The sequence below is a fragment of the Periplaneta americana genome, chromosome 8 (assembly GCF_040183065.1).
Source record: "Periplaneta americana isolate PAMFEO1 chromosome 8, P.americana_PAMFEO1_priV1, whole genome shotgun sequence".
Taxonomy (NCBI): Eukaryota; Metazoa; Arthropoda; class Insecta; order Blattodea; family Blattidae; genus Periplaneta; species Periplaneta americana.
In genome coordinates, this window is record NC_091124.1 from 121,990,226 (window position 1) to 122,007,563 (window position 17,338).

Here is a 17,338-nt window from a genome sequence, read left to right on the forward strand (position 1 = left end):
GTACGGAGGAGCCTGAGGCTTATTGTGCTTACCACTCTTATATTTACACATCTGTACAATCGCCAATTTCATAAAAACACAAGCATACACATGCCACACCACATCCTAACACAACTCTAGACTATTAATCTCTTAGTCACGATCTGATAATTTTAGAAGTGTAAGCAAGCACTGAGGACTGAGGACTCTATACCATATTTTAACAGAAACTCTTATTCAAACTGCGACTTCAACACAGCAGTACATCATAAAGATATCTGATAAGTATATCACCTTCTAAAGGCTTCAAGTATAGTGAGGCTAAATTTTAAGGTTAATGAGAACAGAGAAAAATTTTATGTACTTGTAAAAAAATGATAATTATTTACATTAAGGATACAAGGAAATATTTTCTTTGTGATATTAATAATGTCAATATCAGACATCCTTGAACCCTTATTGATTAAATGCAATTCTTTTCTTAATGTTATCACTGTTTGTTAACGAGATATAAGCAGTTGTGTAGAATAATTCATAGTCATTTGTTAAATGATATGTGTGACTTAAATGAGGTGTTCACAACCAGAGTGTACCAAGTCCTTCTGGAATAATTTTGAGAAATTGAGTCTTAAAGTTTCTGGCTCATGCTTAGCAACCTTCACCTTCCAAAGGAAATGCTGCACTCTGTGGAGTAACAAATGAGTTATGGACTCGGTTTGTTATGGCAATGAATAAATCTAAGCTTTCTTCATCCGAGATTGTATTAATCCACAAACTGATCACTGGTGGACTTGGTCCACTCTGGTTGTGAGCCCCTGATATTCCGATGAGCTACCGCTCCCAGGAAATTAAATGCCTGGCTTTAAATGATTAACAGAATATGCGTGAGTTTGCTTTGTGATTATAGTTATGAAATGAGTGAAATGTAGAGCAAGCTGTAAGGTAATGGAAATGTAAGTAATTTTTTGTTGAAGTATATTACATTTTGTTACAAACCTTCATATGCAAACTCAGTAAGTAGGTATATGCATAACTTAAAATAATATTCGACGCACGGAATCACTATTTTGATTTATAATTTGTATTTTATTACATCCAGGCAATTTGTACTGGCAGTACAATGCATCAGAAAGATTTGAAGTTGCTGCCACCAGTCCCAAACCGATCACAGATTGGGGAGGCGTCGAAGGTGTTCTGGACGATGCACTGTATATTGAAAATGGTCTCATCTACTTCTTCTCCAAAGGCTTTTACTACAGATACAACCCTGACACTGGGATGGTAAGAAAATAAGTACAGACAGAAATAAAGACAAGTTAGTTAAGACTTCTTTGTTCTGACTACAGAGATACCTATAATAAGTTATTCATGATTAAGACAAAATATTTAATGTCTCTTTCAAATTTACGCGGTACATACGCCATAACAATACCAAAAGATGATATTTACACACAGTTGTCATGTTTTGTCGCTTTACATGACGAAGGGTCATTATCAGTGACTTTTTCGTGCTCTATGCAAAAATTAAATCCGTTTTCGTCAAACAGCCACAATTTTTATGTAATTCCTTAAGTTCACTATTTTGAAATTTCGCGCATAATCTTATACTTCAATCGATATAATCTATCGTAAAATGATTGAACACGATCGACTGTGAAACAATGGATACTTCTCGAGTTATCTAGCAGTACACAGAAGCATTAAAGTTATACGATAATAATTTTTAAATGAAATTTATATGTCTAACGTTATCAGGTTATTTCAAATCGGTTTAATGATGGCGACTTCATCACGAAGAGCATGCGCAAATGACCCTATCGTGTTTTGTTGCATCTGCTGCTCTCTCACTCTCAAAAGCCGGAGAGAGAACATAACCGCATTTGTCAAAAAGAGCCTACCTATCTTACAGCGTATTCCGAATCTCACCGGACCGGTGGACAACAATAACGTCACGCTGCAGCGAAATAGGAACAAAACTGCTGCAAGGTTCGATGGTTGTCATGGCGGCTGTACAAGTTGTTGTCTGTGCTACGCTAGCAAGATTTTGCGAATTTTCCGTACTGTCATCTTGTTCAAAGAAAATAGAACATAACCAATTTATTTCTTGAACCGGTAGTAATAACTGTCCGTTGACATGTTCGCTCATAAGCCATTAACATATTGTTTTTACGTTGTGCTCATTACAAACAATACAGCAGAACCAAAGCAGAACACACCGCCATGACACAACAGTGCACGATGTCATTCGTCTGCTAATTCCAGCTCTATACAAGAACCAATCAGAATAACTGATGGCGGCTGATGGAGACTACCACCACCTCTGCGAGCTGATGGCACCGGTGCGACACCGGTGGAGCATCAGTGACGTCATCGTTAGAATTCGGAACACCTTGATGCCATCAGATTGCTCAGCGCTGAGATTCGGAATACGCTCTTATTTTGGCATAAAGTTAGGAGACCAAGACAAATTCTTCGCGCCACATATTGTGTGTCATACAAGCATTGCAGGTTTGAGAAAATGGACACAAGGGAAGCAAACTCTTTACCATTTGGCATTTCAATGGTATGGAGAGAGTAAGAACACCATGTTGATGATTGCTATTTTTATGGTGAAATTCGACGGACATAACAAGAAAGGTATGAAAGACATCGTCTATCCAAACTCAAAATCAGCCATAAGACCTATACCACATGGTCCCACCATTCCCGTACCTAAACCGCCCCTAGTTTTAGAATCATCGTCATCGTCTGAACTTTCAGACCATTATTACGACTCGACACCCACAGAAGGGCAACCAGAGAAGTTTACACAAGAAGAACTGAATGACTTGGTAACAGATTTGGGTCTCTCAAAAGAATCTACACAAATTTTGGGGTCTCGATTAAAGGAAAAATATTTGCTTATTCAGGGCACAACATTCTACTAGTTTCGAACAAGATACGTGTAATTTCTTGAATGTTTCACCACAAAGGCTGTCTTGTTTATTGCAAAAGCTTTCAAGGTGTATTATTAAAATTTTAAATTACACACAACACTTCTGAATGGAGATTATTTATTGATTCCAACAAACGGAGCCTCGAAGCTGTACTTCTATACAATGGTAATAAGTATGCCTCAATACAAATAGCGTATTCTGTGCACTTAAAGGAAAATTATGAAAACATGGAGATGTTGTTCAAGGCATTAAACTATTCAGAACACCAATGGGTAGTAAGTATGTGGAGACCTGAAAGTCATGGCAATGTTGCTGTGACAACAGTCAGACTTTACAAAGTTTCTTTGTTTCCTGTGCCTCTGGGACAGTTGTGCTTGTGAATCACATTGAGTTAGAAGAGAATGGCCTGCTAGAACAACAATGAATCATGGGTAGAAAAATACCATTAGAGAATATCTGGTGAAACGAGAAGATCATCTTACCGCCTCTTCACATTAAACTGGGAATAATGAAACAGTTTGTGAAAGCATTGAATAAAGATAATGATTGTTTTGAATACATAAGTTCTAAATTTTCCTAAGAAATATTTGTGGGACCCAACATAAGAAGTTTGATGAAAGATGAATACTTTGAAAATTTAATAATCCATGAAGAACGACTGGCTTGGACAGGATTTAAGAATGTGGTTGACAATTTCTTGAGGAATAGGAAACACCCAGATTTTAAAAAATTTGGAAAATATGTTGATAGCTATGAAAAATTTAGGATGCAATATGAGCATTAAAATCCATTTCCTTCATAGCCATTTTGACTTCTTTCTGACTGTCTTGGAGATTACAGCGAACAACACGGAGAAAGGGTTCATCAAGACATGAAAGAAATAGAAAAGCATTATCAAGGCAGTGGAATGAAGTGATGATGGCTGACTACTGTTGGTCTATGAAAAGAGACAATGTAGAGCTGCAACATAGAAGACAATTTCGAAGACAGAACTTCCAGATGAAGAGGAAGCAATATTGAAAAATGAAGTATCTGCATGAGACATGGAATGAGTTGAACCTAAATATTGTGAATATGAACAAGATAGTGCTGTTTGATTTTGTTTACGGGATAGACATTTTCAAAGATTACTTGATTTATGTAGGCCTATTTAAATGTGAATGCATGAATGAGGCTATAAATATGACAATTCTTCAAATCATTATACAAATGTTTTCATACGTGACAGGCAAACTCTGACATATGATCCCTCAACAGACACCAACAATTAATCTAAATCGATCTTCAATATTAAGAAAACAATTATTGTAGTCTAATCATAATTGTTTCGGGTGCACTATAAGTATTTTCATGTAACCTCTATTTTATTTATTTACTGTTTTCTTTTTTCTTTTCTTTTTTACATTTCACAGATTGAAGGACACCCAAACTACGCTCGTCAAACTGGCATATGGTGGTTTCGATGTGGCATAGACAGTACTGAAGAAAGAACACTTTCTTTTTCTTTTCCTTCTCCTTCTACTACCACAACTCCTGCTGCTACTACTAAGCTTGCTAATATTACAAACACTATTGTTGATAGACTTACTACTACTACTACTACTACTACTACTTCTACTCCTACTATTACTACTACTACTCCTAATACTACTGCTCCTGCTACACCTGTCATTACTTCCGCCACGAATATCCTTTCTAATACTACTACTACTACTACTCCTACTACTACTATTGCTGCTCCTGCTACACCTGTCATTACTTCCGCCACGAATATCCTTTCTAATACTACTACTACTACTACTACTACTCCTACTACTACTGCTGCTCCTGCTACACCTGTCATTACTTCCGCCACGAATATCCTTTCTAATACTTCTACTACTACTACTACTACTACTACTACTACTACTACTATTACTACTACTACTCCTACTACTGCTGCTCCTGCTACACCTGTCATTACTTCCGCCACGAATATCCTTTCTAATACTTCTACTACTACTACTACTACTACTACTACTACTACACCTGTCATTACTTCCGCCACGAATATCCTTTCTAATACTCCTACTACTACTACTACTCCTACTACTACTACTCCTACTACTACTACTGCTGCTCCTGCTACACCTGTCATTACTTCCGCCACGAATTTCCTTCCTACTACTCCTAGTATAAACACTACTGTTACTTTTGTTATCGGAACTAATTCTGATATTACTGGTGCTACTGCTAACACTTCTACTCTGACTAATGTTGCTGCTGTCACTAGGATTCCTACTGCATCTACTAAAGGCACTACTGCTACCATACCCATCTCCTTAATTTTTTATGCTGATGGATCTTCTGTTACGAACAGTACTATCTACGCAACAATGCCACCTACTACTGACTTAAATACAATGTTGAATGAAGCAATAACTCTACCAGGCAACGCTAAACAAACATCACATTTAAATGAAGACGTTGTGGTGGATATTTATAAGTCAGGTAAGCCTATCACACAACCAAGAACTATAGGTTCCTGAAAAATCACTGTATGCCGCGAACCTTCTTATCGCTTTTTCATTAAGTGTATCAACACATATACGCGCACACGCGCACATACATACTTACATACATACATACATACATACATACATACATACATACATACATACATACATACATACATACATACATACATACATACATACATACATACATGCATGCATGCATACATACGTACGGGGCCACCGGCGTAGCTCGGTTGGCTAAGGCGCTTGCCTGCCGTTCCGGAATTGCGTTCGGGCGCGGGTTCGATTCCCGCTTGGGCTGATTACCTGATTAGGTTTTTTCCGAGGTTTTCCCAACCATAAAGCAAATGTCAGGTAATCTATGGCGAATCCTCGGCCTCATCTCGCCAAATACGAGTATCATCTCGCTATCACAAATCCCATCGACGCTAAATAACCTCGTAGTTGATGCAGCGTCGTTAAATAACCAAGTAAAAAATACATATATACACACATAGACACACACTTTTACATTCACATTAATTTACAGCATCGAGAAATATTAGTAGGGCTTACACTATGGAGTACAAAGGGGGTCTGAATCAAGGCGTTCAAAAATTGTTTTAGGCATCACGCACAACACGACTAGGGTTGGAGCTACAATACTTTTCGTCGTTAAATTTCTCTAACTCGCAGCGCTTGTATTTTCATTTAAGTAACGATTGAAATCAGCCAAACTAATAAACAGACATAGGTTCGATGGACTACTTGATACATTATTTCATAGATGTGTCTGAGTAAAGAAACAAACATTTATAATACGCGGATCTCTCTAGGATAGTTCACTGCTCTTAGCTAGACTGTTGTGTTCGTATGATTGTTTAGACTGTCTGATAGAGTTCGATATTCGCTCTTTCCGTACTTTTTAATTTCGAACTTCGATTCCAGATGATTCTAGAATATTCTAATTAATACTATTTTAAATTACTGGAAATACGCAATCAATCGCAACATCATATGAACTAGAATGTTCGACTGCAATTTCTATACAAAGCTCGAATTCTACCGTCGGTAATCATTCACGGTTCAAATATCTGAAGATCGTAACAGCAAAAGTGAAAGATAGTGAGAGAAGAATTAAATATAAGATGTTTCATAAAGCAAATTACGTCGACATCGTCCAACTCATTGCTGGTTGTTATCGATCTCGTATGTCTTAGACAATATGGTCTGTCACAGTCTGAATCCAACTTTTTTCTTGGTCTACCCCGGCTTCTACGTTCTCATGACAATATCACATATTCAAAATATAATAATAAATCTGTAACCGAAATGTTTCTGATAATTTTCGCTGTTCCAAAAGTAATTGGTGTTAACATGTATAATTAATCATCCTGAAACCGAAAATCGCTTTTTTGAAATTTTTGTTTGTCTGTCTGTCTGTCTGTCTCTTACCTTTTCACGCGATAATGGCTGAACGGATTTCGATGAAAATTGGAATATAAATTAAGTTCGTTGTAACTTAGATTTTAGGCTATATGACATTCAAAATACTTTATTTAAAAGGGGAGGGTCTGAATTAAATAAATCGAAATATCTAGCTTATTATTGATGTTTGTGAAAAATGTTACATAACAAAAGTTTCTTTAAAAAATGATTTCCGATAAGTTTTATTCCAAGCAAAATTTTGGTAGGACTGATATTTAAGGACACCGTATACAAGAGTTTTAAAATAACAATACAATACATTTTCACCGCCGCCTCAGATTATAGCGTCGTTATTCCGTAACTCCTATGTGCAAAATAGGCTATAAAATTTTTCAGTAGGAAGAAAAAACAGATTTATTCATTCTATGGCAGTGGTACATAGGAGATCGTGAATTCTTACATTTTCGAAAGAAAGAAATATAATGACATGTGGGAGATTGCATTATTTGCTGTATAACTATTTTAAGTTATTTAACCCATTTATGCCCAGATTATTTTTTTTATATTTGTTTCACATAATATCATATTAAGTGAGTCAGAAGAACGTTGTAAGCATGAGGAACTATGAAAATACTAATTTTGTTACTTGGGTAAAAATTTATGGGGTGGGTCGATAGCGACCCACTAGGCACTTCCTCGAGAATTTGTTCATTATAATGTTTTGATGATTTCTTGTTTCATTTATGCTTTTGCATAGCATGCAACTTGTTAAATTTAAAAGTAATGTATAAACAAATCATTACCATAATAAAAACGCATACGATTTTTTTTTAAATATTAATTGAATAATTTCCCTGAGAGCTATATTCACATTTACATGTACAGTATTTTACACTCACACATCTGAAAGGAAACCTTGTACTAGAAGAAATAAATAATTTGGAACACACAATAAATTATGGTACATGACATAAGGTCCACACCTGTGGTTAGCGCGTCTGGCCGCGAAACCAGGTTGCCCGGGTTCGAATCCCGGTCGGGGCAAGTTACCTGGTTGAGATTTTTTTCCGGGTTTTTCCCTCAACCCAATATGAGCAAATTCTGGGTAACTATCGGTGCTGGACCCCGGACACTTTTCACCGGCATTATCACCTTCATCTCATTCAGACACTAAATAACCTGAGATGTTGGTACAGCGTCGTAAAATAACCTACTAAAAATACATGACATAAGTCCTTAGTTCTACTCATGATATGGTGCATCTCTGACATGCTTTTACATTGTCACAAATCTTGTATCGCCGTCTTTGTTGTTGGGCTATAGTGCCCACAGTGATCCTTCCTCCGGTGTTCTTTGATGGTATCGAAGGAACGAACTAGTCTTCCTCTCTTTGGAGAAGTGTCAAATTTTAAGCTTGCGTTATTTCGTGGCCGAAGGCAAGTGCATCCAAAGACTTTCCATATGATCAACTGACTAAGAAGGTAAGCATTGTTCATGCACACTCTAATAACCACGAAAGTAATTGTATGTGCCATTTTTTCTACGTATATCAGAAGTATCTACTCCACTCATATTGCAATTATATTTACGGAAAACATAAAGCAGACGAACTTTGATTTCCCCTTCTTGTAAAGGGGCTACTTCATGTTCGTTAGACGTGATGCTCACCTTTATTTCTTTCTCGCTTTATTCTACGTGCCAGTGGTGGGGAATTCTCAATTTCATTGCTGATTAGATCTGAATCTTTTCTAATATCGGTGCCCCCCTCCTCATTATAAGGCTGAACAATGTCTGGTAGCTCTGTCACTAACTCTGCTGCGGCTTGTAGTTGAGCTCGGTCGGAGTCCTTGCAATCTTCATCTCCAGAATCAGCATCCGTTATCCTTAGGCAGACCAATGAATAGGCCTATATCTGCCCCGTATTTTGGGATTTCGGAATACTCAGATCTCTTCAACTATTCTAGAATTTAGATTACTGTCAGACCAGTGAGTCTGAAAAGAAGGAATACTTATGATTATGGAAACTGTTATGAAGGATCTCAGTTTTCAGATGGGGCCAGTAGAGAACTCTCATGAAGATAATAAAAAGACAAAACGGGGTCATTCTGACTGTTATTCACACCCGGCTCTCATAGGTGCCGCTAGTGCCGAGAATTATGAACTACTTAGTTCGTCAAAGACTATCCAGAATGCATCCCAAGCGATGAGATATAACATTACACAAATAAAACAATGTTGTAAACAAAGCGGTAATAAGCCAGATATTCTGAGAAATGCTATCAGAATTATCTTCCCCAAAAGCACTCCTAATCCTTACACAAACTTCTATTGAGGTAGTTGTTCGTAAAAACATCACTCAAAGAAAAATAATAAGAAAACAAAATGATTTCATAATGAAAAGCTATGTGAAAGGTAATGCTCGAATAAGTGCTTAGTGGGTCGTTATCGACCCACACTAAATTCTAAGCCCTACTGTACAGCAAATAGCGTAAATATTGACAAAAACATACAAGATACATATTCTCCTGAATCTTCTTGGCAGGAAACACTGATTGTTAATAAAATTCACGGATTGTACAGAGTTTTACTCACTTTTTCTTCTCCAAGGCAGACGGTAGTTGCGTCATATTTATTCGGCAAGTTCCGGCGCAATAATGACGTGGTCTGTTGGTTTCCCTCGTGTTCCAGAAGTGCATTGTACCTTTGTGCATCTAAGAAAAGTAGGCACGTAGTGTTTTCTAGACTAATTCGCGTGGGAAATAATTTTAATCAATGGGTCGAAAACGACCCACCTGGGCATGAATTAGAGCAAAAATCTGAAAATCGATGTCATATAGGAGTTATTGCAGGAACGACGTCAATGGCTGTAATGAAATAAAAACAAATGACTTCGTCTATTTACGGCGGCCTTGACGTTTATCAATATTAATATACAGAGTATATTTGTGTGTTTGTATGAAGTAATCTAAGAAGCTAATTTGAATAATTTCTTCACTATTTGAAATTTGTAGTTTCTCTAGAGGACTGAGATAAGGTGAAAATAAATATTTACGCACAGAAAACTTGATATTCTACCGAAATATTGTATAACTTCATTATTGCACCTTTATTTGGTCCACATAAAATACTCTAATTTTATATACTTAAATTTCTTTTTGTTCACAGAACATAAAAGTTAAGAGTTTTGTCGTAAAGATGAGTATTTTTACTGGACCATACAGCCCATAATAAGTAAGCATTTTACCATGGAGCTCACTGGAGCTGAGTTATTTTAAAAGGTGTCACGAAATGGCGTTCCTGCGCTCATAATTTACCTATATTCGTAAACAATGATATACAACCGAGCGAGTTGGCTCAGATGCACAGTGTGCAATTTCCTTAATCTAGTTGAACAAAATTAATAACTTCTCTTCTAAGTAACAGATTTTTCATGAAACTTTATACAGAACTTAAAGATAACGTATCGATATGATTATCAACTCTGATTACGTTTGTATGAAGGGAACTACCCTTTCATAGGGGTGAATTTAGAAGAAAGTAATGACTTCTTTTCTTTCTGACATATTTTCATCAAACTTTACACAGAACTTAAAGGTAACTTATTTGATATGATTACGAACTCTGATTACATTTGTGTGAGAGGAAACTACCCTTTCTTAGGGGGTGAATTTAGAAGAAATTAACGACTTCTTTTATTTCTAACATATTTTCATGAAACTTTACACAGGACTTAAAGATAACGTATTTGTTATGATTACCAACTCTGATTACGTTTGTGCGAGGGGAACTACCCTTTCGTAGGGAGTGAATTTAGAAGAAATTAATGACTTCTTTTCTTTCTAACAGATTTTCATGAAACTTTATACAGAACCTAAAGGTAATGTGTTTGATATGATTACAAACTCTGATTACGTTTATGTACTGTAAGGAGAATTATCCCTTTATAGGGGTGAATTTAGACAAAAATTATTTTTTTCTAACAAAATTTAATTAAACTTTATGAACAACTTAAATGTTGCATATTTGAATTGTGGAGAACTCTGATTATGTTTAAATAAGAAAAAAACTACCTCTTTATAGGGGTGAATTTGGAGAAAATTAATAACTATTAATATAATTAAATATATTTAAATTTAATATAAACACGTCCTTATCCTTGAAAATTTACTTTCAATAAACAATTATGAATTCATAGCATATTCATTAGTGTTTGAAAGTTGAAGGTAATCGAACGTAAGATAGGGTAAAATCAGTTATTCTTTGCTCATTTATGAAGTAATTTGATCAAACAGGTACAATATTGCGAAATTTATAGCAACTTTTTACAGTCCAAAGGTAAGATAGTGCTGACGTTAATGATGATTATGTTGTCTGCATGCATCTACTAGTTTTCTATGAAAATAAATTGCTTTAAATCCACTATTTCATTTGCTGTCTGAATGACTGGAGTTAGTCGAATCTTCAAAGGCGCGGCCACGGGCTGTGTTGCTTGGTTCGGAAGGGTTCGATAAAAGGCTGAGGACTTGTGATGATAAAGTTCCGCTCTTTCTTGCTAGTAGTTCCCTTATTGTTGAAATAACGGGATCTCATGAGATTAACAGCATTGATAACAAGTCTTCAGTTGTAGGAAGTCTGGACATTTTCCTAGTATGACTTAATCTGTATCGTCTCAAATCCTTATTTCTTGCCTCTTGAGTCTCTTCGGACAACCGTCCTATAGGCACAATATATGACTTGATTATGGTCGGGCCATGCACTAATATTTTATGCACAGTAACAGGCATAAAGTACCACTCATAAAGTTTTATGTATAAGGTTTTTGTTCCTTTTGCGAACTGCTGAAATGCACCTATATTTATGTCAAATCCACACGATAATGTTTGCAGAATCACACAGAATCGCTGATGAGTTCTTCACTTATTTCTGTTATGTTAGCGCTTTGCGTGACATTTTTAAAAAAATCTTCTTGCCGTATTACAGTCATTACTGGTCCAAATTTCAGGTTTCGTTATATTAACCAGAAGACCCAGTTCACTTCTGAATTGTTCTCTAATTATTTTCTTCCTGGATTCGCACTTCGATTTGTCAGTTTCACTTCTGATTTGTCATTTTTTAATATCTAATCTGTAGGCTATATGTAAAAGACATTCAAAACTACGAATCCAGACGTGAAGTGTGGAAAGACCAAAACCATAAGTTGTGAGGTCAGCAACGTTTGTGTTCTTATTCATATCTTTGGGAAGTGCACCGTACATATAGTATTTCTGAGACGTCTTTTTCTCTGTTAGGACATTATAAACTTTACCATCAACCATGGTCCTAAGTAGCTGATGATGCACTTCTATTTGTTTGTCCCAATAAGCACTTTGATAGGTTCCAGAACATTAATTTGCATTAGCCTATATTTTAAAAAAATCTTTCCTTACTTCTATGGCACTTTAACCAGCGGGACAGAATTTTCGATGAAAAATGGCTGACAGCGTTCTTAACTTTATTTTCAATATCACTGGGAATGTTTTTCAGTTCTAATGGAGCTATAATATTAGTTAAAACCTCGTTATTCCTTGATTCAGCACTTCTCCGGTATCAAACTTCAAAAAGCTGCCGGCAGGGTATAGCCCGCCACGCCACTGAAAATAATTAATACAGGTTAGTTCGCAGCTATACGCAAACAACCAAGCAATATTTCACACATGAAATGATGTCGGAATATAAATATGCAATTATTTTGACAGCTACTAACGGCTAGTATTTTGTAACTCATGTTAAAGACAGAGTTTATAGAAAAAAATATATAAATATTCTTCATTTGAAATAAAGCCCGTATTGGATGTTCTAATTTAGTAATTTAGCTAAATTACACATTATATTGAAGCAAATACCTGAATTTGCAAATTCCATGTCAAAGAAGACAAGAAAACACAATTTACTAGTTCTTAATATTACTTTGAACAAAGCGCTCTCTATTGCGACTAAGGAGTGTGAATTCAACACTCTGCAGATAGCAATGTTTACGCTACTGTAAAACAAATAAATATCCGGGAGAAAGATCGTGCATTGTCTTCACAAGATGCCTTGTTACAATTAGGAACATAAATTTACAAAAATATACAGTGAAATTAATAAATCGAGAAATGAATTTTGTCCAGCTAGATTAGGAAAATTGCACACTGTGAGACGGTAGCATTTGAGATACGCATTCGGGAGGTCCCAGGTATAAACCCGTGGCCGATCAATCTGACTGGGGTTTTTCATGATTTCCCTTAGTCATAAAGGCAAATGCCGGATTGGAAAGATACATGCCTTGATTCATCACCGCCTCAATTACCAATATCAAAAACATTAATCAAAATCTATAATCAGTTCACGAACACAAGCCATCTACAACACACAATAGAAGCAGGAACTCAACAAGAGTAAAAACGGCCTGTTCATATACCCACACATTCTAAACACGCGACATGACCACAGATGTTAAGGCGTGAATAAAATAAACTTACACACTGAGTAACATAAAAATGGCTTAACATAGAACTCAAAATTAATTATACAACGGGTGCTAAATCATTAACAGCTTATGTTTTAGGCGTTTAAAAAGGTATTAAAATCTAAAAAGTAGGCAGGAAAATAGCACTAAAGCACTAAACTCTGAAAATTAGAGGAAAAAGCACTAATATATTTTATTTTACTTATATCTAAGATTAGCAAAGCACATATGAAACACAAAACATTTATAACAGACCTACAGATCGAATCAAATACCTAACATTATGAAATAATAACAACAATAAGAAGTATATTTATTTGTGTTAAAACAATAACATTGACCTCCATAATTGGTATTACAGTAAATCACTAACACATTCTCAAAGTCGCAACACTCAAATTTGTGGCACTTGTTCGATATGATGTCTGCAAGCCAAAAAGACTTCTCACATCAACTAAGATCAATGGGACATTCTTAAAAGAATTCCATTCTAGCTACAGCAAATCCAAATCCCTTTAGAAACTCACAACCATTTCCATTTATTAGTACATTGTAGATTGAATGGATAGCTTCATAGCCGCGGTTTAGTGACAGAACGCTCTTAAATGTTTCATGTAGACCTATGTGAGAAGTATGCTTGACAGGAGCTTCTAATTGACTTCTTGCGTCAAAACAGGTGACAGTGATTCACACAAGGACATGTATCTGGATTCTAATTGTAGAATAGTATTAGCTAAAAATATTATATATTTTCATCTTATATATAGTAAGTGCTAAATCTACTTCAGTTGTTTCTCTTTTAGAACAAATTATTCTTCCTTGGTACACTGAACATCACTTTCTTCAAATTTTATATCACTGTCTCTGGGAGATGAATAGGACAAAGAGGAATGGAATATCCACCTCGATCTTCTGACTTCTACAGGGTGTTTCCGAGGTGATGTTACAAACTTTCAGGGATGATGCGAAGGGCACATGTATCAATTTGAGATAAGGAACCATGGTCCGGAAATGATTGAGTCGAAAGTATAAGCAAAAATAGTTGTGTGGAAATGGAATTGTAATTTGGCACCACGTGCCCTTCTTCCCTTAACTTTTGGAACAGTCGTGGAAAAATGTTTCCTACGTGGGTACTTACCCGATACAATCTGTGAGCTTGTTTACTCTTCCCATTGGCTCATCCGTATTCGAAAATCAGGTCTTCTTATTCCGCCCTCGTGTACTCTTCCATTTCACTATGACTGATCGACTGGACACTGCAACTTGTACACATACACTGCTGTCTACAGACGTGCATATCAGGACCGACTATGTCCGTTACACATTATGCTATCTGCATTGCTCTAGTGTAGTTTCCTGTCCCCACCCCTCAGACAGCGCACTGAATGGAATACTGTAAGTAGACAACGTAAACAACGTCAGATGAATACAGTATGTGTCCACACCTGTGGAGTAACGGTTAGCGCGTCTGGCCACGAAACCAGGTGGCTCGGGTTCGATTCCCGATTGGGGTAAGTTACCTGGTTGAGGTTTTTCCGGGGTTTTCCCTTAACCCAGTATGAGCAAAGCTGGGTAACTTTCGGTGCTGGACCCCGGACTCATTTCACCGGCATTATCACCTTCATCTCATTCAGACGCTAAATAACCTAAGCTGTTGATAAAGCGTCGTAAAATAACCTACTAAAATAAAAAATAAATACAGTAGATGTAAGATGTACAGGTAAATACACATATAAGGTGTACAGAGGAATAAAATTATATCATTTCCACAGAAATATTTTTGCTTGTAACTTTCGACTCGGTCATTTCCGGAAGAGGGTTCCTTATCTCAAATTGATGCATGTGCTCTTCGCCATCATCCCTAGAAGTTTGTAACACCACCTCGGAAACACTCTGTATATGAAGAGCACTAAAAGACATATACCTTTATCTACCTCTTCTAAGTTATTCCGCCTTTGCCAAATTTCCGATAGATCTGCAAAATTCGTGTAACGTATTTGACATGATATTCAAATTTAAAATTAATCCTCATTTCATCATTTGCGAAAGACCGTCATTCTTATTTATTTAAGCATTATTTCTGGAAGGATGTTCACCAGCTTTACTAATTATAATATGACCACAAAATTAATGTCACTCCAGGACCTTAGACACGAAATTTAAATTGTCTATGTTGTTATTCTCCCACAAACAATACAGTGCACGTCATTGCCAACAATGCATGTAATGGATATGGTGGTGTTGGTGGTACTGGTTATTTAGTTATTTTGAACATATAACTGTAAGGCAACTAGCACATGATTGGTTTGATGTTTTTACATTTTATTTGTTGAAATATTATATAGTATTTTGTAATTGGTCATTTTACGACGCTTTATCAACAACTATGGTTATCTGGCGTCTGAATGAGATAAAGGTGATAATGACGGCGAAATGAATCCAGGGTCCAGCGCGGAAAGTTAACCAGCATTTGCTCATACTGGGTTGAGGAAAAACCCCGGAAAAAGTCTCAACCAGGTAACCTGTCCTAACGAGGATTTGAACCGGGCCCGCTGTCTCACGGTCACGCATGCTAACCGCTACTCCACAGCGGTGGGCTATATGGTATTAAAACGTCTATACATTTCATTGGAACACTCAATTATTTGTCATTGACAACCATAGTTCTCATAGTTAGGAATTAGATAGATTTATTTGAAAAAGTCGATTACCAATTAATGGGAGCTCCAATTCTAAGAGTAGGTCTATAGAAACACGAAACCTCTTCAGTTTTATATAAAAAGACAGAAGTAATCAATTTTTATACCACAGTGTTCTTAGCTTAAAACGGAAAATGTTTTAAGAACGGTATTTGTTTCAATGTTATTCATTACTGAATTCATACCTATAGAAAGTCTTTTAGTAAATTGACAGCCTATAGTAAATAATGAAATGTTTTGGAATGGGAAACATAAGCATCGTGAGAAAGCTTTCCCCAGAATCACTTTCATTCACCTTTATCGTACGACATACTAAAGTCAGGTTCATTATTATGGGAAAAAAATTAAAAGTAATTGATAAACCTTCATATGAATTTTGCCTTAGTGCAAACTGGACGCACTTTCAACAATTTTTTGTTTCAGATATGGTAAAGCTGGGAGCCAAAAGCCAATCTGAAGATACTGGATGTCCTGTGTTCACCTACTCTCACGTCAGTCTTGTTTTCTCATTCGTTGTGCATTTAATAAGGTACTTAATTTGTGGGTGAAAGAGGTGTATTTCAAAATTATAAAGGTTTATATTTGAAGAAAGGTAATACAAGACAACATATTTTTAATAAAAAATAAAAATTCAGTAGTATTGCTATTGATATTTACAAATATATGTATAATCGAGCACGGTTGTGACCTGAATAGAAAGACTACTTTCTACTCAGGAAGTCCAGGGCTCGATTCAAAGGGTTGACTATAATGTCTTTCAATGATTTCTCAAGTCTTTCCATGAAAATTCTGAAATACTACTAATTACAAAATGGTCACTACCTTCTTCCTAATCCATCCTATAAAAATTAATCACCACTCCAGATATTGCAATCAATCATCTTCCGTAACGAACCAACCATCTCTCTGATAAGCAGCGCACTAAAATGACTGACGAGACTGCCCTCTATCGAGAGATAAGGAACAAAAAGAATTTGGTATCGTTCTTCATTGAATACAATGTTTTATATATATTTAAATCTAATACGCACTGATAGTTTCGTTTGATATTAATTAGTCAACTGATACTAACAGAAAAGCGAAACAAACAGTGGCGGCTCAAACATTTAATGCCTAGTGCCAGAGATAAGGATAATAATAAACAGTAACAATAATGGCATTATTATTATTATTATTATTATTATTATTATTATCATTATTATTATTATTATTATTATTATTCCTATGTATTATGGGTCCCTATCACCACGGCATGGCGCTTCCTCAGGTTGCGGATAGAGGAGACGGCCTCCAGATATGGAGGGTAGCTGCGAA

At 36.1% G+C, this 17,338-nt stretch overlaps 1 protein-coding gene across 1 annotated transcript in view; it reads left to right on the plus strand.

The window, feature by feature from the left end:
* The window catches only part of LOC138705010 (stromelysin-1-like), a 62,875-nt gene extending 46,217 nt beyond the window's left edge, over nucleotides 1–16,658 (plus strand). Inside the window, exons 8-10 of the mRNA XM_069833547.1 lie at nucleotides 1,079–1,260; nucleotides 4,328–5,405; nucleotides 16,448–16,658. Coding sequence (XP_069689648.1) covers nucleotides 1,079–1,260; nucleotides 4,328–5,405; nucleotides 16,448–16,572 — 1,385 coding nt within the window. The 3' untranslated portion in view covers nucleotides 16,573–16,658. The remainder of the gene's footprint in view (nucleotides 1–1,078; nucleotides 1,261–4,327; nucleotides 5,406–16,447) is intronic.
* Nucleotides 16,659–17,338: the final 680 nt, after the last annotated feature.